The 27,359-nt window shown below is 35.8% G+C and overlaps 1 protein-coding gene across 2 annotated transcripts in view; it reads right to left on the reverse strand.

The window, feature by feature from the left end:
* Positions 1–23,688: 23,688 nt before the first annotated feature.
* The window catches only part of LOC126815638 (anaphase-promoting complex subunit 4), an 89,297-nt gene continuing 85,626 nt past the window's right edge, over positions 23,689–27,359 (reverse strand). For both annotated transcript variants that reach the window (XM_050541384.1, XM_050541383.1), the window contains exons 26-27: positions 24,883–24,991; positions 23,689–24,632 (exon numbers count right to left, since the gene is read on the reverse strand). In XM_050541384.1, coding sequence (XP_050397341.1) covers positions 24,453–24,632; positions 24,883–24,991 — 289 coding nt within the window. In that variant the 3' untranslated portion in view covers positions 23,689–24,452. The remainder of the gene's footprint in view (positions 24,633–24,882; positions 24,992–27,359) is intronic.

Raw genomic sequence — 27,359 nt, forward strand, 5'->3', positions numbered from 1 at the left:
GTTAATAATAGTTGACTCGTACAAACATGTTAATTGTATGAAATATTAAATCAGCGGTCTTGCTGTTGTTGTTTATTACAGATTTAACGTCCAATACAAAATAAATGATCAATTATCTATATATATATATATTTGTAACTGTCGTTTGTCTGTCTGTCTGTCTGTCTGTTCGGGGTTGGCGGCTACACTAGGTCTGCCCCGAGTCTGAAATTTGGGGTATAGGGGTAGCTCGGACCGGGGAGTAACATAGGCCAGGTGGCGTTAGTCTACAACTTCCGGTTTCGGAGTTATGACCCCCGAGCGAAGCCGGTCTGTTCGGGGTTGGCGGCTACACTAGGTCTGACCCGAGTCTGAAATTTGGGGTATAGGGGTAGCTCGGACCGGGGAGTAACATAGGCCAGGTGACGTTAGTCTACCACTTCCGGTTTCGGAGTTATGACCCCCGAGCGAAGCCGGGTATCCTGCTAGTAAAAACATAAAACAGTACTTGTATATAAAAAGGTGACTTAAAAAAACCACGGTGTTAAAATTCGCTGTCGTGATAACAGAGTGTGAGTCATCGTCATAATAAGCAGTTTTACTCGCGGTTCTTTTTGTTGAACTTGACTGACCGATCACGGTCAAGATTAACTCACCTCATATTGAGTGTCGATTATTGACATCGATGATTGACAATTTAACTCACGTTTCGCCTCAAAGTCAAACATACTACAATACTCCTGTAATCTGGAAAAACCTAGTAAGTCTGTTGAATGCAAATTTGAGAAAACAAAGGGAAACTGTTTTGTTTCAGGATTAAGCTACTGAATATAAAATAAATTTTTATTTTGGCTTTTTAGATGAAGATAATTAGAAGCCTTTTCAGTGAAGGAGAAAAACCTATATTATATACTAAGTCCAAATATGGGTCTAACTCAATTTTCACCAAAATTTGACATACTATAGGTTTTTCCATCTCACAGGAGAATAGCATCGGGAGTATTGGTTAATCAGCGTTACCAATTCCGCTTTAATCGTTGCCGTTTTTAACATTTTCCAACCAGGTTCTTCATTAAATTTATACACTATATTTGTCGATTTGTACTGCCCTATGTGTTTGTGTGTATTGTCCTAATTACAATTTTGTAGCCCGTGTAACAAATTATAAACCTCGGAGCGATAGAATATAAGAAAAACGCATTTTCGGCGGTTTAATTTTCAAGACTAAACGACTGATTGGTTGATTGGAGTTCATGTAAAAAATGTAAGCCACCTATGTTAGGCTATCAGGCCACATTGAGGTTGCTGTATTCACAGAATGGAATAGTAGGAAAACGCGTTTGCGTAGGTGTTTTTTGATATATTAAATGAATTCCATCAATAAGAGGTACGGAATATTAACACATATAATCTGGCTTTTGTTGGTGAAGACAAAGCTTATCTCAGCTCTCAATAACTTTTTGAAAAAAATCATAATCGTATTTTCTTGCAAATGTGTTACTATGTTATTTACATTTTTTTTGTCGGGATGAAGTTTTTGTTCAAATGTCACGAGTGTGTGTTGACTTGTATTAAAGAATGGTGGTAATTTACACTATGTACCTATTTACATGTTACATACCTGACCTATAACATCTGTAATTGAATTCAGTCATTTCTATTTGTCACCCACTGTTTACAGGCAGTTCAGTCTATTTCGTTTAATTTGTTGACACAAATGTTACAAAGAAAAAATATACGCTTTCGCAAAAATATGGCCATCTATATACCTAGTATCGTTTGAAAATATTTGTCCGAAATTGAGAATAATATTATAGCGGGTGGTAGAGCTTTGATGGGCGTAATGAGAAAGCTTTCTTCTAACTCTGTGTAAGATGACTGACCTTTATAGTTCGCATGCATTCCATGTGTGACGTCACATAACACTGCCTGGATAGCCTGTGCATTGCTTGCATAGAACATAGTAACGTAAACTGATCAGTTTGGGATTGGGACTCATATACGAAAAAAATATGAAATTACTTTTGTACCCAATGTTTATTACAAGCAAAGAATTTGGATGAAAAGCCGACAGAAGTTAAAGAAATCTTTAATCTTGAAATGACACACAGAATACACTAAGCTTGTTTTAAGATGAGCATGCTGGCACCACTGGCAGTCCAACGGCTCTTTTTGGGATCTAAAAGTTTTACGGATTGTGTGAAAAATTATATTTAAATGGCTCCAAAAATGTTTTACAAATAACCATACCTATGAATATTTAAAATGGCAACTGTCACTTTCTAAACGCTCTGCAAGACCGGACTCATGAGAATTCTATTTAAAACGTACCGGGATTGTTCAGCTAGTCATCAAGAGAGACTTGTCTAAATTTGCGCAGTAGTGTTATTGTATTGTCAATGTTATCGTATAAACGCACTGTGTTCAAAGCCGCGCAATGTTATTGCATTGTCAATGTTATTGTATTCACGCACTGCGTCCCAGAGTTTGTCGACATATTCCATAATTTGATATTGCAATACTTATAGGCACAGTTTACTAGGATAAACAAAAATCAAACAAAATATTTCCTGTGGTATATGGCACCTTAAATTATTAATATTTCTCTTCATTTCGATGGGTATTATAGAATAGAATAGTGGTCGTGAAAATGGTACATGTAGTTCGTAATGACTCACTTTGTAAACATACCCCCTCCCTAATAATTTAGTCCTGGACTCCCAAAAGAAGTCTTGAGTTTATATAGATCATTATTAAACATCTGAGTTAGATGGAGCAAATATGAACTTACGTTAAAGCAAGATCAACAAATTGTTATATTTTTAGAATGCATTCAATTCTGATTCATCTAAACCTTAGAAATTGCTTGAAGCTTTAGCAAATTATTGAAATGTATTATTAAACAACCTCTTCAAATCTTTTATTGAACAATCTCTTCATATCTATTCACCGACTATATTTTAATACCCTATGCCAATAATTATACGAATATTTAACTTAAAGTGTTGGCCCCTTTCCCATAGTCACCTTTCTTGAGTCACACCTTGGGTCAATGAGAGCATGAAACAATTGAGACTAAGAGTGTACTATATTTCTATATATATACTCCTCAAAAAAGTAGGGATATTCAGAAACAATACAAAACTGCGGAAATGCACTGCTGTTTTTATTAGAGGTAACCAGTGTATGTTAATAAAAGGCCAATTGCCTATACATAAACAGTTCATATGGGCGGCTTATCTGACGGCCCCATTTCACTCGCAAAGAGATACACCGTCAAAAGTGAAAATGGACGTTTTTGATTTTTGTCTTAATAATGAGTAATTGCTCCACCAATCCTCAGACATTCAGCATTTCGTCGTAACATGCTCCTAATCAACCGTCCAATCACGATTTGGGGCAATCTGACCCACTCCTCTTGCAGTGCCATGGTCAATTTTTGCAGCGTTGTCGGTTGACGTTGACGTCGACGAACAGTTCTCCCGATCAAATTAAACGTAACACTCTAAAGCAAAGATACGCTAAACGGTAAATCTTATGCAAGAACCGATAGGAAAGCAAACATGGACAGATAAACCAGCACGCGGCAGTTTTCATCAACCCTTCCTTGAAGTGTCAAATTTGACAATGATCCCCTCCCACGTGTATGGCGCTATTGCGTGTCGTATGTGCAGCTCAGTGGTTCTGTTGAGGCGATAAGGTCTTCATCTGTGAACATACTCTCAAAGCATGTCAAGTGTCCATGACTATATATCATATCGCAACCTGCATAGGTATTTTCATTTCAATATCCCCTACTTTTTTTGAAGAGTATATTATCTAATAAAACATAAGAAAATGATGACAGCTACTCGGACAACGCACCACAACGACATCATTTATAGACCGCTCACACGCTTATATTCAAGCTATAATGTCCAAAAGAAAGTATACACACTAAAAATATGACTAATTTTTATTTTGATTAAAAACTTTTGAAAAAACTTTACCGGGTTTTTCTCTTGCGTCCAAACTCAATATTTCCAAAATAAAAAAAGCGAAACAAATTGACATTGTACCCAAATGCCGCATACGATGGAAAACGACTTTGGTTGATGCAGCACGAAATGCACAGTGTATACTTTCTTTTGGACATTAGTATAGTTTAAATCTTCATAATTTTCAAGCCAGGTGGTTTAGCGTTAAATCCTTGTTGGTTAGCTGTTAGAGTTACCTGTCCTTACTTACTGCTCGTGCACTAAGCGGACTGGAAACAGCGTTTCTAAGCTATACTGTCACAAGCATGCAGTGATTATTCTGTGTAAAACATCTGCAAATCTAGATGTACCAATCAAATATTGAATAATCGAAAGTTAACGGCAATGAACGTTTCCGGTGTAGACCATCTTGGGTTTGGGGGGGGGGGGGGCAACATCAGGAAATCAGGAATGAAGAAATAGTTAAATAAACGAACCGTGGGCAGAATATATTAATCTGTTCAGACGGTGAAGATAAGTCAGATTTCTCGAAGACAGGTAGAGAGTTGGCTAAACGATCGCCGGCATTTTTAAACAACAGACAATACCCACTTAATCCCAGCGGCCGAAGGTGGAACTACTGGCCATGCAGCAAAAAATAGCGAAGTTAATTCTAAACCAGGTTCCATCGACCCCCCTATTTCACAGATTACATATTAAGCTAATACTTAAAGATACATCCCCATGACATTATTTATAGGGTAGTTACAACAATATGGCATATTTGGTATATGGGCTATGACGAATAGAGATATTCAATCATACAAGAAGGAAAAATGGTGGATTCCCTGAAAAAACGCCAAGAGGACGCTAACAGGACAAACGCGTAAGGCTGTCACTACCCGGTAAACTGTCTGCTCGTGTGACGTAATGACTAACGAGATGAGGGCATATTGAGAGACTTAAACGTCCCGTAGACACTGCGATTAAACAGTGGAAAATCGAGTTTTTAGAGGATAATCCAAAAACGTGCAGGATTCGTATATTTTACTCATCGTTGTGTATTTTATTAGTATGAGTAAATAATTTGTGTACAAATGTTAACCAAATTTCCAGGTCCCATTTGGGTACCTACAAACAGATGTTGAGTGTCGAATATTCTTAAACACCGATCGGTGGCATCACTCCCTATCGCCGATGAATGGTGTCGTCTACATGGTATCGTAGATGAATATTTGTTGGTAAATGGTATCGTCGATGTATGGGCTTGCCGATGGGTGGACAGTTTGTCATGTGGATGGTATCGTCTGAGTAGTCTCCGGTTAATGGTATCGTCGATGTATGGTCTTACCGATGGGTGGACAGTTTGTTATGTGGATGGTATCGTCTGAGTAGTCTCCGGTTAATGGTATCGTCGATATATGTTCTTTCCCGAAGGGTGGACAGTGTTTTTTCTATGCATGGTATCGTCTATGAGTAGTTGCCGGTAACCGGTATCGTCGATGTATGGTATTGCTGATGAATTGTATCTATGGTATTGCCGACGGTTGGACCTTTTACAGCAGCAACTTCATAATTTATCCAGTGCGCGTACTTAAAGAATTGTTGTACTGCAATCTTGTATTATATAAACTGAATTCTTAGTTTTGTATTTAGTCTTGTTTATTTCCCAAAACGGTCACGCCCCGACCATCCTGTGACAACGACTAACAACAAATACCAGCTGGAAATGGATTCTCCCGTAAGCAAATCACATGACAAACAAGGCTAATAAAAAAAGATTATAGCGATTGTGTAGTTTTCTTGTTTCGGGACTAACACATGGTTCAATTTTATTTCAATAATTCGCTTGCGCGTAGGGTTTTGTAGCGGGAGGGGGGCGAGAAAACCCACGAGGTTGGACAGGCGACCCTGCTCCGTGTCACGTACAACCGGGCAATCGAAACCAAACCAGTTGACTCAAGACCTTATGATACAGCGCGCACGTGTTAACCATTCAGCCCCCCCCCCCCTGATTGTTTAGGACAAGAGAAATTGAGCGTCCAAATACAGTGTAGCTTCCCTCCACCTCCATGGAGCCAAGCTTTTTATAACAATGTGTAAATGTGTCCGAAAAAGTTAAAATTTCCAAATTAAGGTGCACCTAATGGATTCAAGCCACTACATTTGAATAAGTTTGAATAAGCTAAATTCCTTCAAAATTGAGTTTAAATCCATAACGCCAATTTGGGTTAAACTTATTGTCATTTAAGGGGGCTGCCATTCACAGGTAAACTTAAGTACACAATTCTCCATTAATATTAAGTGTATTATCTTAAAGTGACAAAATCCCACTTAAAATCCCACTTAACGGAAAGAGGCAGAACGATTTACCCAGTACTACCCAAAACCACCAAATACTAACTACAGGTAAATACAACCACATATTATCTCAATATTGTGAAAAACTAATAGAATACTTCAATTATATATATTTTTAAAAAATGAGTTAATTCGTAGAAAACTTGCATAAATGTTCCAGTTACCTCTCTTGATCACCAAATCCTAACAAATAGTAACCCACTATCAAAAATCAATCCATTTCTGTAAAATAATCGGCCAATTTTTCCCAAAAATGAGATAAAAGTACAATTATTTGAATAACAACACGTTTATTTGTGACCGCGATATGTCTGGTCTTATTAAATTAAGACTGAGTCCAAGTAACTTCTGTGTGGTTTATTAAACATAGTGAGAAACGAAACTGAATAGTCTTGATGAGAAGAATATTTGTTTAAGTGATGCCCGAGGCCATCTCCTTCACCGTCGGCCCGCAAGACTCTTTTAAAGTAGCCAAGTCTCTAATTCAGTATCATCCAAACTCTTCGACATTGAAAACAGGTATTATTTGTCAATTTAAATCAATATTGATGTTGTGATCTTACCGGGAAAAGATGGGCTTCTGATATCCAATATTTAAGACAAAACAAGCCAACAGTGCATGAGGCTGATGTCCCCCGCCGAAATCCCAAAATAAATAGATGACACATATTAATTAATTGCACATTTATTTTTTTCAAAAGTATCAAGCAATCAAACTGATTACCAACTATACACCAAGTTTCATCACTCTTTATCAGGTAGAATCAAAGTTATCTTGTCCCAAAGCATCGATCAATGAAATTGCTTAGCTCTGCTTAGCTTTAGCTTGAAATGTTATTAATTATTGAACTCAGTCAAGACATTCACCTAATGAACATCTACATCAAGTTTAAACATTCTACCTCAATTAAAAGCAGGGTTGTTATGTTCCAAAGTCTTGACCAATCAAATTGCTTATCGCTCCTTAGCCTAAGCAAAAAATTCTTAGTCAAGGTAATGATATGATGAATCTATACTCGGAGTTTCATCACTCTCACTTAATTATAACCAAAGTTATCATGCCCCAAAGTATCAACAAATCATATTAATTATCTCCGCTTACCGTAAGCAGACAATGTGTATCACCGAACTCCATCAAGGCATTCACCTAATGAACGCCTACACCAAGTTTGAACATTTTACCTCAATTAGAACGAGAGTTATTGTAATTCAATGTCTCGACCAATCAAAATGCTTAATGCTCTGCTTACCCTGAGCAGAAAATGCTCATTATCGAACTTAGTCAAGGTATTGATGTAATGAAACTATACACCAAGTTTCATCACTCTCACTTAATTATAACTAAAGTTATCGTGTTCCACAGCATCAACCAATCAAATTGCTTATCACTGCTTACCCTAAGCAGAAAATGCCCATCTTCGAACTCCATCAAGGCATTGATCTAATAAACACCTGCACCAAGTTTGAACATTTTACCTCAATTAGAAGGAGTGTTATTGTGTCCCGAAAAGTGTGACAGACGGAGGGACGGACGGACAGACGGACGGACGGACGAACGAACCCATTTTAATAGTCCCCTGATTTCTTCGAAAGGCGCGGGACAATAAACATTTTACCATTCGTACACAAATCGTGTACCATAATGCGTTTCAGCGCCATTTGTAATAACGGACTCGAAGAACGAGGCTAGACAAGTCATGATGCCATTTTTCTTATCTGGAAAACAGATATTGAATGCGTTGCGACCCATTTGTGTCAATTTTTAGGTCCCAAATATTAGCGATTTAGTTCCTTTAAGTAGGGCGTAGTACAGAGATGTAAATGTGTAACACAGATAAAAATTTTAAAAAATATTCAAAATAAGTAGATCAGCTAGTAAAAAAGACGTTTGAAATTATCTAGTCCTCATACATTATTGAAACAATAAACTTGCCAATATCCGAACCTGCCTAAGATACATAACTTTCAATTTAAATCTATAAATAGAGGAGGATTGGGTGGCGAGGCGTACGTCTGTCTTCATTTTATTTCATTTCCGGAAGAAAATATCGCCTGACATTTCAAGTGTCAATCGTTAAACGTGTGTAGACTACTCAAGAATTTTCGATATCGTGATTTGGCGCATCCTCGGTATCCCCAGCGGTTTCATTCCGTTCTGCTCCACTAACCCCTGGGTTAATCTATGGGGGGGGGGGGGCACGTATTCAAGTTATCCGCCCTTGTTGATTGTGGTGTTTTTATCGACCAATTCCAAAAATCGTTAATTGCAAAGGAAGTTGGCAAAGGGGAGTAACTCTCATCGGACAAGGTTAGGAGTTAGACTAAATGAGAGAAGTCCAAATTAGTCTAAATGCGTATATGACATTATTGAAGACCGGACTTTTATGTAGGTTCAAGAGTTTTATTGAGAATCGTTCGATCGTGTCCACGTGATGTCGTAGACAAGTTCTTGCGAATCAAATTGCGAAGTATAACATCAGTAATAATAAACATAACAGAATGAAACATTTCAGACAAAGAACGAATAGTAATAATAATAACAAAAGTCAAACATGATGTTATACATATTTGAAATCTGCGAAATATACTACAGATTTTGATAATACAATTAAATATAAATGAATTAGAAATATATACATTATTTACATAAATCATTTAGTAAATGGACATAAATATGGTAATCTACCCTTATAAATATGAAGGCGAAACGACAGGTTTGTAAACTGTTTTTTGATTGGTTTCGTAGACTATAATTACAATCAAGGTCAGAGCAGATAATTTGAAATCGTAGAAACCCTATGGATTAACCCAGGATATAGTGGAGTAGAACGGAATGAGTACACTGTAGATACCGAGGATGGATTTGGCGTAGTGAGGAGTTACGTATCAAAGGTGGTGATTCATTCCACGTTCAAGTCATGTGGTAGATAAGTTATTTAAATCAGTAAATTCGTCGCCGGTGACAACGACCTTAGAAGAATAAAATGTTGAAGGAATTTCCAGATATTTTCATATATGGAGAAAAATGAGATGTCTCCTCATATGCCGTATGCTCGTCTTCATTAGGTCGGTTGATGCAGAAAAGTAGGACATTTCATTTAATTTTATTTCCATTGAGTTGATCTACGTTTGTCGCGCTACGTCTGGTGGGTATGGTGGCTGATTGGTACCATGTCGTGATGTCCTACTGTTCTGCTCTGACAGAACGAAATGAAATGAAATGCAGCAGTTTAACGACCTACTGTTCTGCTCCGACTGGACTAATGAAGACGGGCTTACACCATTCAGTGTGTTATGAGGGACCGTGGCATTTCTTCATCGAATTTCAACTGAGAAGGATTCTTTTTTTTATGCGCACGCTAATGTGTACACAGGGTTTTTTTGTCCTATCGACAATACTTGACACTTTTCTTTGCCTGGCCCTTTGTCCTGCACTAACGACATGGAGAAACCGCACTGCAAAATCCCGGGGAACATAATCATAGTATTAAGAGGAATATGGCCGATAACCCGACACCACGACAATCCGACATTTTAATCCGACAATACGACATTTTCACGCGACATTACGACATTTTTTGTCGTGTTAAAATGTCGTGATGTCGTGATGTTGTCGGGTTGTCGGGTTAAAATGTCGTGATGTCCGGTTGTCGCCTTATGTTAAAATCCCTGTCGTCTTTCTACCAGTACTTGCATGCTATCAATGCATGTGTAAATTAAATGTTCATGTTACGTCAGGTCAAAAACACAGTATTCGTGTGGGTTTTTCTTTTCAACCCTATTCCTGAAATGAAATGAAATGAAATCAAATCGGGTTTAACGTCCTACTGTTCTGCACCGACTAGGCCAATGAAGACGGGCATACTCTTTAATTCGAATTCCAACTGTCGAGGGCTCTGTTACGTGTATGCATCTTACCGGGCCCTCCGTCCTGCACCACTGACAAGACGGAACCACCCCGGAAAATCCGATGAACTTTCTCGGCCAATAGGATCAAACACGAGACCTCCGGGTGAGCGAGCCAACGCCTTACACACTGTGCCACAGCAGCACCCCTTATTCCTGTTAAAAGCCATTGTTTCTTGTCGGGATAATTCATGCAATTTTACTCTCCTAAACCTCTTGTATAGGATAATATCCAGGCAAAATTACTGTAAATCTGATGAAGCTAATAAATTTTATTGTTTTGTCGACTTTTGCAAAAAGCTCATTTTTTAAATAAGGTTTACAGAGTAAAAAGACTTTTATTGCCGTGTAGACTATAAAATAAATAATAAAATATCTCAAGGTCACAAGGTCTGACAACATCCTTTTAACATAATACATACATGTATATTATAGATGAACTTTACATTTAATTTCTAAAACATACTAATTTTTCTTTTTCATCCTATATAATTAACGATACATTATGGGAGATTACATAAAGAGCTGACAGCCCCACTATAATAGTTAAAAACTAGATAATGTAAAGGGAATTTGCTGAAAATTCCAGTCAAATTGATCCACTGTGAACCGAGATTTTAGCGATTGAATTTTCAGCCTAGCCTCGATCATCATTACCAAAGTCGGTACGATAAAAAACACAGTCTCGATTAAATTATGAATGGAAGTCGAACTGGAAATCGGAACCAAATCCAATAAAGTTAATTAATGTCTAATTAATAATTTAGATAATATTTCAGGCCTAAAGAAAGACCTGCAATAGGCAGATTTAGCTCTTGCATAATGTATGTTTAAAGAAATTATTATGCTACTTGAAAAAATTCTTCTCGTTATCTTAAATGGAAAGACACATTTTGGTTTTGATTTGAGTCAGAGTCAAATGTTAACATCTGACCCTCCTTTCATGTAGTTGAGCACATCGAAAGTATAACCAGCGGCTGCCAGGCAGGATACGCCCACATTTTCGAGAGATGGATAGAGAACAAGCTAACAAGAAAGTGATTTTTCCAACTATCAAGGGCCATAATTCAGGAAATTACAATTCAATATGCGCGAATATCGAAAGGAACTGAGATCTTTGTGTTATAAACTTACATTTCAAGTTTCAACAAAATCGGATAAAAATTGTGACCTCTATAGGGTCCACAACCTTGATATACCATATTTTTACGCTATTTGAGAACGGACGGCGGCCATTTTGTCTGTCAATTTGGGGTTGTTTTCACGAAATTCGAATTCAGTCGTCCTTAGGGTGTAACAGTGATATAATAATACAGTTTTTTAAATCGGATAAAAATTATGAACTCTATAGGGTCCACAAGCTAAAAACGCGATTTTTCGTACAATCAGAGGCCATAATTCAGGAAGTTACGGTCCGATATGCGCGAATATCGACAAGAACCGAGATCTTTGGGTTATAAACTTATGTTTCGAGTTACAACAAAATCGGATAAAAATTGTGACGTCTATAGGGTCCACGACCTTGATATACCATATTTTTACGCTATTTGAGAACGAACGGCGGCCATTTCGTCAATTCAGGAAGTTACGGTCCGATATGCGCGAATATCGAAAGGAACCGAGATCTTTGGGTTATAAACTTATGTTTCGAGTTACAACAAAATCGGATAAAAATTGTGACGTCTATAGGGTCCACGACCTTGATATACCATATTTTTACGCTATTTGAGAACGAACGGCGGCCATTTCGTCAATTTTGGGCCGATTTTCACAAAATTCGAACTCAGCCATCCTTAGGGTGTAACGGTGATATAATAATACGGTTTTTCAAATCGGATAAAAATTATGACCTCTATAGATAGGGTCCACAAGCTAAAAACGCGATTTTTCGTACAATCAGGGGCCATAATTCAGGAAGTTTCGGTCCGATATCCGCGAATATCAACAGGAACCGAGATCTTTGGGTTATAAACTTACATTTCGAGTTACAACAAAATCGGATAAAAATTGTGACGTCTATAGGGTCCACGACCTTGATATACCATATTTTTACGCTATTTGAGAACGAACGGCGGCCATTTCGTCAATTTTGGGCCGATTTTCACAAAATTCGAACTCAGTCGTCCTTTGGGTGTAACGGTGATACAATAATACGGGTTTTTAAATCGGATAAAAATTATGAACTCTATAGGGTCCACAAGCTAAAAAACGCGATTTTTCGTACAATCTGGGGCCATAATTCAGGAAGTTATGGTCCGATATGCGCGAATATCGAAAGGAACCGAGATCTTTGGGTTATAAACTTACATTTCAAGTTTCGGATAAAAATTGTGACCTCTATAGGGTCCACAAGCTAAAAACGTGATTTTTCGTACAATCTGGTCCACAAACAATTGTGGACCGTCGGACAGGGGCGACGGCATAATACGTCCACATGAAAATGTGGGCGTATAAAAACACCATACCCATATGTTACATAATAATAATAAATTCGCTGTTAAATTGGACACATTCAAGAACACAATATTTTTTATACAACTGTGTGCCCAAATTTTCGCCCCCCCCCCCCCCCAGCTCGTACGCCTATGCATGCCAGTATCGAAAGCAGTCGAGATCTTTTGGAGATAAACCTATATTTCAAGTTTCGTCACAAATTGTGGACGGACGGATGGACGGACGGACGGACGTCCAGACGTCCGGACGGACAAGGGCAACGGCATAATACGTCCACATGAAAATGTGGGCGTATAAAAACGAAGCGAAATAAAGATCTGTATTTTAAAGATACATTATGGGAGATTTTTATAAGGAGTTAGCCATTCTTGCTATAACAGTTCAAAAATAGATGATAATTTCAGTCAAATTACTTTATTCTGAACATAGTTATCACCAGTGTAATTTTTGACTAGAAATGGGATTGATTCTTAGTATGGCCGATCGTTTGATTGACAGGCGTTAACTCCACCTAAATAATCTCTGCTGTCTTTTGTCTGCTGTCATCATATCCGAATTTATGTTTTACCTTTTTGGATTTTTATAACAATTGGACAAAATGAGTGAGGGGGTAAATTTTCATTCTTACTTGTATTTTGGGCATGCATTAAATCAATTGAATATAGGACATAATATTATATTACAATAATGATAAATCTATACACCAGTGGTGTCGTGCCTATTGGGGAAATAAAAATATTTTTATTGATATTATTAGACAGAAGACCTGTCCGTCTCTATTAGTCATCACACGGTCTCCAGGAATTGTATAATTTATCATTATCTGTGTTTAGTTTATTGCACTTTAAATAGTTTAGATGTCATTTGTTAAGGCATCGCTCAACAGCGGCCTCGCTTCGTACACTTTATCATTTAGCCTCGATCCGGGAGTATGACGTCAACGTAACGGTTAATCTCCGCTCACGACGCCATTTAAAATTATATCAGTCAACGAAATCCCGTTTAAATCCAAGCTGAATCCAAGCCATCCGTGGGTCTAGAGTTATGTCGCTTCAGACGACCCGCATTGATAAAAACAAGAAATCAAATTTCAATCTTGAAAACCATCCATCACAAGAGACATTGAACAATACTGAATAAAACTGTAAAGAAGTGTAACCATATTAGTCCCGAGAAGAGAGAGAGAGAGAGAGAGAGAGAGAGAGGGGGGGGGGGGGTCGCATCCTTTTGGGACTAAAAAATTATTGTTTAATTTTAACAACTCAACACAGTGTAGAAGCATAGTGGGATTACCATGCGGTATATTTTTTTCATGTATTTCAACATTTCTTTTTCTTAAATTACTATAGTGAAATACAGAATACTAAAAAAAGAAAATATGCTATAGGCTTAGGCCTAGGCATGTAGGCCTATACATAATAATATTTATAGAACAGGCTTAAATTACAGACAGACTAGGCCTAAATAGCCGGTATATTTGAACTTGTCTTTTTCTAAAATTACTGCTGTAGTGAAAATTCCCTAGGGGAAAGTGGGGTAAAAGGGACCCCTTAACTTCGAACGTTCACTGCTTTGGTCGAACGAAATAGAATATACGTAGGCCTAATTGTTTGTCGCGTTGTAGCATCAGGAGCACTTTTCGAGTAACGAAGGTTTCATTACGAAATAATGATTAATTCTGAAGTTTTGCATAAATAAAGAATAATGTGTCAGGAGTCCGTTTTACCCACTATAATGGGTAAAACGAACCCCGCTACAGGGGAAAGAAGGAACCCTGGTGCCCGCCTTACCCCAGGTCCTAGGTTATCTATACTATACTATTAATACTTCGATCTTTCGTTTCTTACCCAGGCAACAGTATGATCGCAAATACTGCATCTTTTGAGCAGTGGGTCGTGGGCGGCCGATAATTTCGTCAAATTCATATCATTGGGTGAGTTTGTATAACTGACAGATCGCCTAGCCCCGGTTGCTAATTTTATAATAGACAGTAATTAGTAAATGCGATAACTTGCATTATGCATAGACTGGAGGCCAATCTAATCCTACTCCCAAACCACATGAATTCAAAAAATAAATCAACTATTATTTGTAAGAGTACACGCTATTTTATTTTAACTCTAGCACATGTAACAAATATGTTCTCATTGTTCACCAGTCTTCGTAATGTGGATTATGGAACTCTAAATTCTCTACTCGCTCCCTTTATTCCCATCTCGGCATTTCGAACAGAACCAATTTCAGATCAAGCTATATAACATTCCTCTTTTGAAAAATTGTGGTTTGTTTACATCGCGCTGGGATGGATTTGAGTCGCTTCGGCCTACTTATATGTTAAGGAAGTTGTTTCGGCCCAGTAGAATATAACTTTTATTTTTACGGGATCCAAGACCACAGTTGTTTGTCCAACTGACTTGAATATTTAATTGGTCCCGAGAGCTGTAGCGGTTTGATATTGATATAAACTAAATACAATTTTTTTCCAGAAATGACACGTGATGGCAATATGGAAAGAGACTATAGGCGTACACGATAATAACTGTGTCCATAATATGCAATTCGGAGGTTGCATAGTTATTCTTTTGCTTAAACATACATTAAGCAAGAGCTAAATCTGCCTATTGCAGGTCTTTCTTTAGGCCTGAAATGTTATCTAAATTATTAATTAGACAAAAAAAAAAAAAAAAAAAAAAAAACACAACACAGTTTATATGGAAATACAATCACTGGTTTATAAGTATAGCACGACGTTTCGACAAGTATTCTCTTATCGTTATCAAGCACAAATGATATTTAGTTAATGTTGTTAGTTAGAGTTAGTTGTATTTTACGTCCGCTTCCACCGAGGTGATATCGCAGACAAGTTATATTTAGTTAATGATGAGGAGTTAGTTGTATTTTACGTCCGCTTAGTTAAACTAAAAGGTGATATTTATAGTAAAACAAAAAAAGAGAAGCCATAGATAAATGCTGTTATAATACAAGATAATAGTTAAATTGATCTAAGGATAATTAAAACTTAAATAATAGTTAATTGATAGGGGTTAACAATAATCAGGGGGTTAACAATAATAGGGAGCAACAAAGCCATAAATTTAATATAGACAAAATAAACACAATTGTGAAGCCATATTAATAAGATATGTATAATAATAGATGTATACAGTATAACACCTTAATTGGGTAATTACAAAATATGAGCTATATAACAGATAATTATACTTCTCTAAGCTAATTGCGGAGGAGGGGGGGGGGAAGAAAGCAATATGATTGAAGTCAGGTTTTATAATAACTAGAAATGACCAAAAGGAACAAAGAAAAGAAGAAAACAATGTGATTGAAATTAGGTTATATAATAACAAGAAATGTCCAGAAAAAACAAAATAGGAAAACTATTGGCCAATTGACAATTATTTCTCCATCTTAATTAGTTCATCATAGGCCTTTGGTATGTATAAACCTGTATCTCTATTCAGTTCTGGGCTGTGGCGTTTGATTTGGATAGCTTCTGTGATTTTCCTGTTTTTCTTTTGGTGTTTATGCATGGCTAAGGTTTGGACATTCTTCCAGTCTGGTTCGTGGCCCTGGTTCTTGCTGATATGTTCGGCTATTATAACAGCATTTATCTATGGCTTCTCTTTTTTTGTTTTACTATAAATATCACCTGTTAGTTTAACTAAATATCATTTGTGCTTGATAACGATAAGAGAATACTTGTCGAAACGTCGTGCTATACTTATAAACCAGTGATTGTATTTCCATATAAACTGTGTTGTGTTTTTTAATGTTTTCAATCGCTAAATGCCACTCAAGGATTATATTAATTAGACATTAATTAACTTATCCAGACCATAATCAACTCTCGATGTAAATGCTGACCTGCGATATTTATTGGATTATGATCCTATCTGCTGCTCAACTTTCAGTCATGATTTAATCATGAAATGGATAATCGAGACTATGTTGTTGTTTTTTTTTATCATACTGACTTTAGTAATGCTGACCGTGGCTAAGCCAAACTTTTAATCGCTAAAATCTCGGTTCAGGGTGGATCAATTTGACTGAAATTCTCAGCAAATTCCCTTTACATTATCTAGTTTTTAACTATTATAGTGAGAACTGCCAGCTCTTTATCTAATCTCCCATAATGCATCGTTAAGACTTTGTCTTGAGCACTCTCGAAAATTTTAAAGTTGAGTTTAGGCTGGAGTGATGATCAAACTAAAATGTAACCTAATTTCTCATGAAGACTTCAACATAAGTAAACGATTTTTATATAATATTATTACATAGGCACGTCTTAAATCAAGGACCATAATAATTATGTCGGGTGCATTACCGCCCGGTTGATGCTGACGTGCCATTAAACTTCAATTACGTCATTTCATTTCATTTCTTCAATCAAGGTTATGTAATGCAGAACACGGCATAGGTGTCTATGGGTGGTCAAAATTCAAAATTTAAATATAAAGAAACTGGTACATTTGAAATAAAAGTTTGTTTAATAAAGGTTAAACGTACAAAGTTTTGCCAAAATGACGCCATTTCTAACGACAAGAAGGCACACTGATCAGCAGTGAATATTCGCTAGGCCGCTACAATCACTGATAAGGATGACATCAATGCGACTTAATGAGTCTCAAATATTAACTTTTTTCCACCGACAAATTAAATTCTAAAACATTTTTTTAATGTATTAGAAAAATAAATTTTGACATATTTGTAAGTAAAAATTATTTCCTATTTAGTGTAAATGGGTATTAAAATGACTAAAAGGCAGCATTCTGCCCGAAGCAGGGACGTCTTAATATGTAAACAATGCACGCGCCATTCAGCCAATGATTGACGCCGCGTACTGTGACGGCACGTGTTGAAAGCAGTCATCTTTTACACTTTACAGAGATATTAGATGACTTTCACAATTCTCTGTAAAACAGATTGACAAGAATGTTACAATAATGAACAGTCGCAGTAGGCATCAATGGTGCAAATGATATATGAAAATAGAACAATATTCTACTCTTTTGTTATGAATAGTGACTCCCACAAAATTGCCTATTTCTCGGAAATGACAAAAATTCAAAATGATTCATGGATTTTCGGTTGATCGTGTATATCGACCCTATGTATAGGTGTATATAAATGTTTATTAAATAATGCAAAAGTTAAATAACATTTCCGGAAAAAAGGGAGTATGAAAATCGATTCCCGTTTTGCTTTGCTTATTTACGATGGCTATCCAGATATATATCAGATAAATTGAGATAAAATAATATTTTGTATCAATAATTATTACAGCTAGTGCCACTGTGTATACTGTGCCGTTGAATGGTTGGCACGTGCGCGTTGTATCATAAGGTCTGTCATTGAGTCAACTGGCATTCTTGTACGTGACACTGAAAAAGAGTAAGGTCGCATGTCCAATCTTGTGGGTTTTCTACGGGTCCCCGGTTTCCTCCCACTGCTAAAGACCCATACGCGCAAGTAAATTATTAATATAAAAATTGAACCATGTGTTAGTCCCGAAATTTTTCAAATTGTGATTCTTATTTCACAAGTAGGATGTTTTGTAGACGCATCTGTCACCAACAAATAGCGTAAATAAAATGCCATCTAGATTCTACTTCATTTGTCGAGGCATAAAACCATATTAGGCCAAGTTTTCAATTCTTGTTTACATAATCCATGTTTGGCTAATTCTTCGCATATTTGGATATATTAATCCAATCCATTAATTAATACCGTGTTATCAGGGGTTTAAAAGAGCAGAACTCGCTTTAGCTGGACAGGCCCATTGACTTTCTCAGGAATACAGGAAGTTTCCAGAAGTAAGCCGCTCTGTTAAGAGTGACATGAGTAGGTTGAGAGAGAGACCGAAAGACAACAGGATTGTGCTATTTGCTTATGTGTCTGTGCTTGATATAAAAAAAATGTTTAAGAACAGTATTGTCCCGAGTTTTTATGGAAATATATTGGAAGTCACTTTTAGTCCGTGGGCTAGTCTATTTTTATGTCCATTTTAAAACACAACGTGAAGCAATGAATTGGCAATCGTGACGAAGGACATTGCTAGTGTTTACGTGCCAATTCGCAGACATCGTGACCCACGGTTGTGTCCTGTCCGTGGGCTTGTCTTGTGTAATTGCTGTGTGTGGCGTGGTCCTTCTACACTTGAAATGAAATGAAATGAAATGGGGTTTAACGTCCTACTGTTCTGCTCCTATACTGGGCTAATGAAGACGGGCATACGCCATACAGTGTGCTATGAAAGAAATTTTGCCCTGGCAGCGGCACTATCGCCTACTCTTATCAGGGCTGGGGCCATAACATTGCCAATGTAATTAATTACATTACCATTAGAATTACTTTCTCATTTTTAGCAATGTAATTAATTACCATTATTCATTACATTGAAAGTAATTAATTACCATTACTCATTACTTTATGACTATATAAATAAAAAAACATTTTCATAGAAATAAAAAAGACAACATTATTTTTCTGCCATGAAGTACCTACAAAATCAAACTCAAAATAATCCTTGATTCACTTAATAGATATTTGTTGATGAATTATTATTTCTAGCAATTATAACATCAAGGCAAATTTTATAGTGACGGGCAGTGGTGACAAAAACTGACATTTTCACTGTATGACCTGAAAAATGAATCAAAACTATAGTTAATTAACTGTATTTTCTTTTAAGTAATTTTTTAAAAAATTTAATCAGTCCAAATAGTTTTTCTATAATATATTGTATAATAAATGGTAAATTATTCAGCATGACTCTAAACAAAATATATATTAGTTTTAAGTAACCATAAAATGATGAGATACTTGAAGGTCATTGTTTGGTTTGTCACTTGTTACCTTGAGATTAAGATTAAAGTGCAGTAAGACTATTTATTGTCTTTTAATCTAACTGACTGATTGATTGATTGACTGAGTGATTGGTTGCAAATTAGTACTAATCTTTGATTATAATATACATCTTATCAGAAATCCACTTCTTAGGTTACATGTGTAAAAAATTGAAATGAAATGAAATGGGGTATAACACATGTCTAAAAAAGGTTCCTACATAAAAAGTAATAAAGAAAATGTTTAATGCCTTCTTATTTTTCTTAATAATTTTTTAAAAATGATTTAAATCTTTTTTTTTTAGAATTATAACGAATTGAATTTGTGTCAGATACACTTAATTACTTCTTTGGTGCTATAAAATTTGAGGCTTGTCATATTGGAAATATTTATATATGTCATAAAATGTAATTGAAAAGTAATTGAAATGTAATTGACCATTACATGATTTTTGGAATGTAATTAATTACATTTCCATTACTCATTACTTTTAAAATCTTCCATTACTCATTACATGGCCATTACTTAAAAATGTAATGATTACATTCCATTACCATTACCCCAGCCCTGACTCTTATATCGAATTCCAACTGCCAAGGGATCTTTTGCGTGCATTCCAATGTTTACACGGGACCTCGGTTTTTCGTATCATCCGAAGGACCCTTCTACACTTACTAATATAAATTTAATGACTGTCGATCTTCGCCTAACTGAAAAACAAAATTCTATATGCCTATCATTTTGTGTAAGTGTATTGCAGAAAATTGCCGGACATACTCTCACCCACCCCATTAGAAAAATACAAAACAAAGAAAGAAATAAAACAGCAATAATAGCAAAAGCAATAAACCAATGAAATTCATTCGTACACCCATGATTTTTTTAAATTCTAACATGAAATTCTTGGTACAGTCTCCTTACTTTGAAATATATAAAAGCTGTCTACTGAAACTGTGTAGGTAGCAGTCGGGTGTCGTCACAGTCGTGGAACATGCGTAGGCCTGCACCATTAATAAAATTCCATTTTGATTAAGATACGCGCGAAATGGCTGAAAGAACCAGCGGCTGCCAGGCAGGATACGCCCACATTTTCGAGAGATGGATAGAGAACAAGCTAACAAGAAAGTGATTTTTCCTACAATCAAGGGCCATAATTCAGGAAATTACAATTCGATATGCGCAAATATCGAAAGGAACCGAGATCTTTGTGTTATAAACTTACATATCAAGTTTCAACAAAATCGGATAAAAATTGTGACTTCTATAGGGTCCACAACTTTGATATACCCTATTTTTACGCTATTTGAGAACGAAGAGCGGCCATTTTATCTGTCAGTTTTGGGCCGATTTTCACGAAATTCGAACTCAGTCGTGCTTAGGGTGTAACGGTGATATAATAATACGGTTTTTTAAATCGGATAAAAATTATGACCTCTATAGGGTCCACAAGCTAAAAACGCGATTTTTCGTACAATCAGGGGCCATAATTCAGGAAGTTACGGTCCGATATGCGCGAATATCTAAAGGAACCGAGATCTTTGGGTTATAAACTTACATTTCAATTTTCAACAAAATCGGATAAAAATTGTGACCTCTATAGGGTCCACAACCCTGATATACCATATTTTTACGCTATTTGAGAACAAACGGCAGCCATTTTGTCTGTCAATTTTGGGCCGATTTTCACGAAATTCGAACTCAGTCGTCCTTAGGGTGTAACGGTGATATAATAATACGTTTTTTTTTAAATCGGATAAAAATTATGACCTCTATAGGGTCCACAAGCTAAAAACGCGATTTTTCGTACAATCAGGGGCCATAATTCAGGAAGTTACGGTCCGATATGCGCGAATATCAAAAGGACCGAGATCTTTGGGTTATAAACTTACATTTCAAGTTTAAAAAAAATCGGATAAAAATTGTGACCTCTATAGGGTCCACAAGCTAAAAACGTGATTTTTCGTACAATCTGGTCCACAAACAATTGTGGACCGTCGGACAGGGGCGACGGCATAATACGTCCACATGAAAATGTGGGCGTATAAAAACACCATACACAACTGAATGAATGTACATGATTTTTGTTTTGTTTTGATTTTTTAAGGGCATTATTATGTTATCTCCCCGCTGCTTGTGCGTATATCAAGGGTGGTGACTACATTTATTGGTGTTGGAGTCAGACCACCATTAATTTCCCCATTGACTTTGTTCAATGTTAATGCTTCCACCTTTCCCCCAAATTTTCGTTGGGCTGAATGTTTTTCACTACAGACAGAGAAACAAATTGCCATGTCTTTGCACCCAAATTTGTATAAGGTTGACCATCAAACTTGAAGAAGCATACTAAAAGCATGTAATGTACCTGTAACCGTATACCAACCTGATAACTCTGTTATCCTTCCACCTCTAAATAATGAATATTTACCAAAACCTGCAGAAAATGTTAATTCAAGCGCTCTTCGTCCATTCTAGATAAAAAAAAATCAACAAGAATGGGCATGCAAAAGGGGAGAAAAGAGACAGAGAGTCGGCCGCAGAGCCTTATTAGGGATTCTGGCCAACCCCCGTCCCAATTGTGATTGGCTAATGACAGTCACGTGACACATGGGCACAATTCGTCTGCTATAGTAGCCTATAATTTGACCGGTTTTTAAATGACACAAATGGTCTGTTGTGGTCATTTTTTTTTTTATTGATATGTTTAATGACTTCATAAATGAGTGAATTTTCGAAAATTTATTATGAACTTGAGAATAACACTTTTGAGTTTGACACAGTGTCACTGCCTATATTATAAGCCTAGCCAAGTAGTAGATGTTTTTTGATTTAAACTTCATTGATATAGTCATTTTTTTTTTTTTCATTTTTTTATTATTATTCTATATATGTCATATTACTGTTTTGACAATCAGGCTCTTGCCTCGATACAATGCCTACATCAACTGTTGAGATTTTGGGGTGATTTTTTTTTGTCTTAAAACAGTACTATGCAATTACAGATTCTTACACAGTTCCCGCCTCTTACTGACTATATCTTATGCAGAACTGTCATTCCATTCGTTTTCACTGAAACTCATTGTTAGTATTTCACATTGCGTATTATTATTCGGATTATTAGCCTTGAAGTCTGAAAAACTTGTTTTTATTAAAATTGTTATTCTTTTTCTGGTCTTAGTAGGGAGTCGAACTTTGAATTTCGTTTTCTTGCAATTTTGATTAAAAGGCTAAAACATTTATTTGATATGCTCCTGAATATAAATTTTACACCAAAAACTAAGTCAAATTCCTTTCCAGAGAGAGAGAGAGAGAGAAGAGGAGAGAGAGAGAGTCTAACTATGGTATACCTTCAATAGGTGTCTATAGCAGTCGAGGAAACTCAAGGACCCAAAGAAAACCCACAAGGTTGGGCCGGCGACCTAAAGACCCAAATCCTTGTCATGCAGAATCTTAAGATTGCCACTTGACTCCCTCTTTCCAAAGAAACACAAAAATTTCAGCTCAAAATATTGAGTCATTTCAACTGAACATCAAAATTGCTTATCCGGACACATAAGCTTTTTAAGATTTTGGGTCAAGTTTTTAGTTGGGTGACCTGGTAACCTATTGCTGTTGCTTTAGAAGTCTATTCAGTGCATGACCCAAGTGCTGTACTTGATAAGGAAAGGTAGATTTCACCTATACATTATTTTTATAAAATAAAAGTCTGGTTTTATCCAGACATCGCATAATATTCCACTTCCAGATGAAGACTGGCAGGTTTAAGTTGTTTGAAAACAGTTTTATTTTCAAAATAATAGGTTGATGCGATATGCTCTGGAAACGAAATTGGGATGCACAGAGCTTGTTTCAATATCTCTATGATAAAAATTAAATAAAAAATAGGTAGCCAGGCAACATTACATATAATCTAATTTGGATTAAAATTATCACCGCTAGAATGTCCACAAGCTAGCTAAAACCAGATTATTCGTACAATTAGGAGCCGTAATCCTTGAAGTTTTGATCCTATACATGCCAATATCGAGATCTTTTGGAGATAAATTTATATTTGAAGTTTTGTCAAAATTGAAAAAGAATTGTGACCTGTAGAGTGTCCACAAACAAATTATGGATGGACGGACGGACGGACAGAGACGTATAGAAATAAATATTGTCAATAAAATTTACATAATATTGTGATTAATTGATTTATTGAAATTATTGTCTACCCCTACACTTGAGTAAATATAAAAATACATTTGCGCAGATCTAAAACATATTAATCGGTCACACACTGTAATGTGGTTCTATCTGCAATGTAAAAATGGGTAACAAAATGGCACCCATGGCGTCAGTTGGCTACTGTCTATATATAAGATTATAAGACTCTGGTCTGTCCTTGCAAAACACAATATTGTAAATGTTGAATGTATAATAGGAATATCAGTCCAAAAATAGATTGACTCCTTTCAGTATTTACAAAGATGTGATGAAGCATAATTCCATAGATATAGGTTGCCCCTTATGTAAATGGTACACCTTTACTTTTTTCTATTTTCTCTCTTCTCGCTTATTTCTGCTTTCCACGAAGTAGTCCTATCTAATGGTGTGATATGACAATTTAAAATATAAAGGCATCTACGGCTTGTGAAGATAAGCATTGTGTATATCTCAAATGTTATAACAGAAGCAAAAAAATGATTAAATCAAAAAGGTTCTCAAAACCTATCTTTAATGGTTCCTAAGATTTGAGCTGGAAACAAAACTCAGGGACAGATCCAACCCCCACCCATCAAAAAATCTCAACACAAATTTGAAAATGGTGTATACTTGAAATCCTACTCCGTTCTAAGGTAATGTCTTTGGGACATCAACATGGGCTGTGCTGAATAATGGAGTTATTCCCCCTTATTAACCAAATTTATTATATTACAGATTTTATTCCAATTCAAAAAGTTAAGTAGAATTATTTTCTTTATTTTCATCCTCGTTCATGGGTTGACTAACATCTAAATTTCCTTCCGATCGACTTATTTCTAGATTGCTCTCATCTTTTGATTCATCTTCATCCTCATCGTCAGAATCTTCTTCTCCATCCAACATAAATATACGAACCCGTCTTCTTGAAGCATAAAGCTGTAAAAACATGAATAGAGATACATCATACTTCTTATACATTTTGATACAAATATAAAGTTGCTTTGTTTTTTTGGGGACTAAATCCAAGCTTTTTAAGCCAGACACAATTGCTCTGGTGTTTTTCCTTCTTAAAACACAAAATTTTCCTCACAGCCTCTTATTATCGTCTTAAATGAAGGACATTTTTTAATGATTTAACACAATCAGTACCTGTTCTTTTCACTGATAATTGTATGTCAAAACTTACCACGGTAGCAGTTTTACGAATACCACTGACAGCAAATGAATGTGCCTGCATGTTTTCTAGATGTCGGTAGGAATGTTTTGGTATTAATGGACCTACTTCTATAGTATTCCTGAAAATATATGATTATAAAATAAAAATATGAACTATTAGCGTATTAGGTTTCAGACTAATAATTGGATAAATTTACTTCATCAGGTAATATAACTAAAGCTCATCTGTGAAGTTTAACCTCTAGGGTCAATTTTCAGCTTGAGCATCCCCTGGTTCTTGCTTTACTGACCATTAAAATTCAGAACTATATATAGTAATCTTCTTGTATAAGACACTGGTCATTCATGATAGAATTCAGAACATACAGATGACCTTAAGGTCAGATACACCCCAACTCTTATTCAGTAGGAAGGGTAGTGGTCACTTTGATTTAAAGCTAATTATACCATTCTTAACCCATGGGTCAAATTCATTTTCTACCTTATTATCCATAACTGAAAGAAATTTTCACCTAGTCAGACCCTAAGGTCAAGTCTTTTCACTAGAGACTGGCCCGTTAAGGATACCAATACCTTTGATTTTGCCTAGTGACTGGTGTCCAAAGATCCTCAATGGTCAACTGTATTGTTTATGAAACACCATGGTTGCAGCGGTAACTCACAATTTTACAGCTAATGAAACAAATGACCCTAAAGGTTAACAGTAACATGTGATCATGTCCAGCATAACAATTTGATGTTAGAAATGAAGAATGGCATTACATTTTATTGTTTCATTAAGGTCCAGGAATTGATCTGTCAAAACATGAATAAAATTGAAAATATTAACACACACTTCCAATGAACTGTCTTCAAATGGCAAAAACTTGTGTTTGTGTTGGCATTCCAGCTTCTATATATTTTTTTTTATTAAAATAGTTCCCACAATGCAGACCTCGTACAAATCATTTCTCCTTTAATTTAGATATTATTAGCTATATATTTTTCTTTAATAAATCAAAATTGTAAAAGTATTTAAAGGGCACATGGCTATATTCTTTGAAAGCTCTAACTGGGACTATAAAATATATTTATGTAGTATGAATGTATTTACTGGTACATGTTATCTGATTTATATTCAATTTCAATTACTCCTGTATTGTTTTGTAGGATATGTTTTTCTTTGTTCATTACAAATGCTGCCAAAAACCATAGAGTATATGTGCACTGATTTTAAAATGTTCATTTGTCTTAAAGGCTCAATACCACTCTTGTTGTAACTGAATAATATGTCCCAATCTTTATTCTGGTCAACAAATTTCACTATTTTACAATATTCCAATTAATTGATGATACAAATTTCATCTTAACACACCTAATTTAAAAAATTGGAAAAATTCAACTAAATGATTTGAAAAGCCGGACGTAAAGCTTTTCAAATGAGACTTGGATTTAAAAATATTTTTGAACCTTCTGGACAAGTAAAATTGGATTTAATGGATAATTTACACAACAGGTAGGACACTAACACCACACTGATCCGCAGTGAATATTCGCTTGGCCGCTACAATCACTGATAAGGATGACATCGATGCGACTTAATGACTACAAAATATTAACTTTTTTCTTTCGACAAATTAAATTCTGAAACATTTTTTTCATTTATTAGAAAAATAGATAAAGTCGTTTGAATCGTTTGTAGGTAAAAATCATTTCCTATTTAGTGTAAATGGGTATTAAAATAAGTAAAATTCACCATTTAGCCCGAATCCGTGACGTCTTATGTAAACAATGCACGCGCTATTGAGCCAATGATGGACGCCACGTGATGTGACGTCACGTGTCGAAACAGTCATCTGTAACAGAGATATTAAAAAATCTCCGTGAAACAGATTGCACTAACACATCTAGTACTTAGAATAAGGCTATTTTTTATTTTCTGGAGCTGTCAAGCCAGCAAGAGTGTTATTGTCCCTTTAAATATTGGATATTAGGATCCTATATTTTCATGTTAAAATAACATCATTAATCTTGATTGAAATTGACAAATATTAAATTCTAATTTGTGTTTTTAATTTTGAATATTATAAACAATACTGAGATAGACATTTAGCTCCTTTAACTGCTATGGTACATTAAGTGTGGTTAAATGGCTGAGGCGAGACATTAAGTAATATATTGAAACAACACGAGTGACATTAGTCACAAGTTGTTGTTTCAATAAGTGATTACTCGAGACCATTAAACAACTTAAAATACAGACACTCGCACATGCTTTGCAATGAAATACATCACATGAGTCCAAAATTTTAATTAGTATAAATAATGTACGCTTGGCACATTGCCTGTACCATTATTTGAAATGGTACGCCATCCATAAAGGATGACGTCACATCTGTATTTTAACTCTATATATTGTAAAAGCATATTCCCAAAACATGTACCAATTATTAACTTATTTCCAGAAGCCGTAACAAAAGATATTTGAACAGAATATTCCTAAAAATA

The sequence above is a fragment of the Patella vulgata genome, chromosome 3 (assembly GCF_932274485.2).
Source record: "Patella vulgata chromosome 3, xgPatVulg1.2, whole genome shotgun sequence".
Classification (NCBI taxonomy): domain Eukaryota; kingdom Metazoa; phylum Mollusca; class Gastropoda; family Patellidae; genus Patella; species Patella vulgata.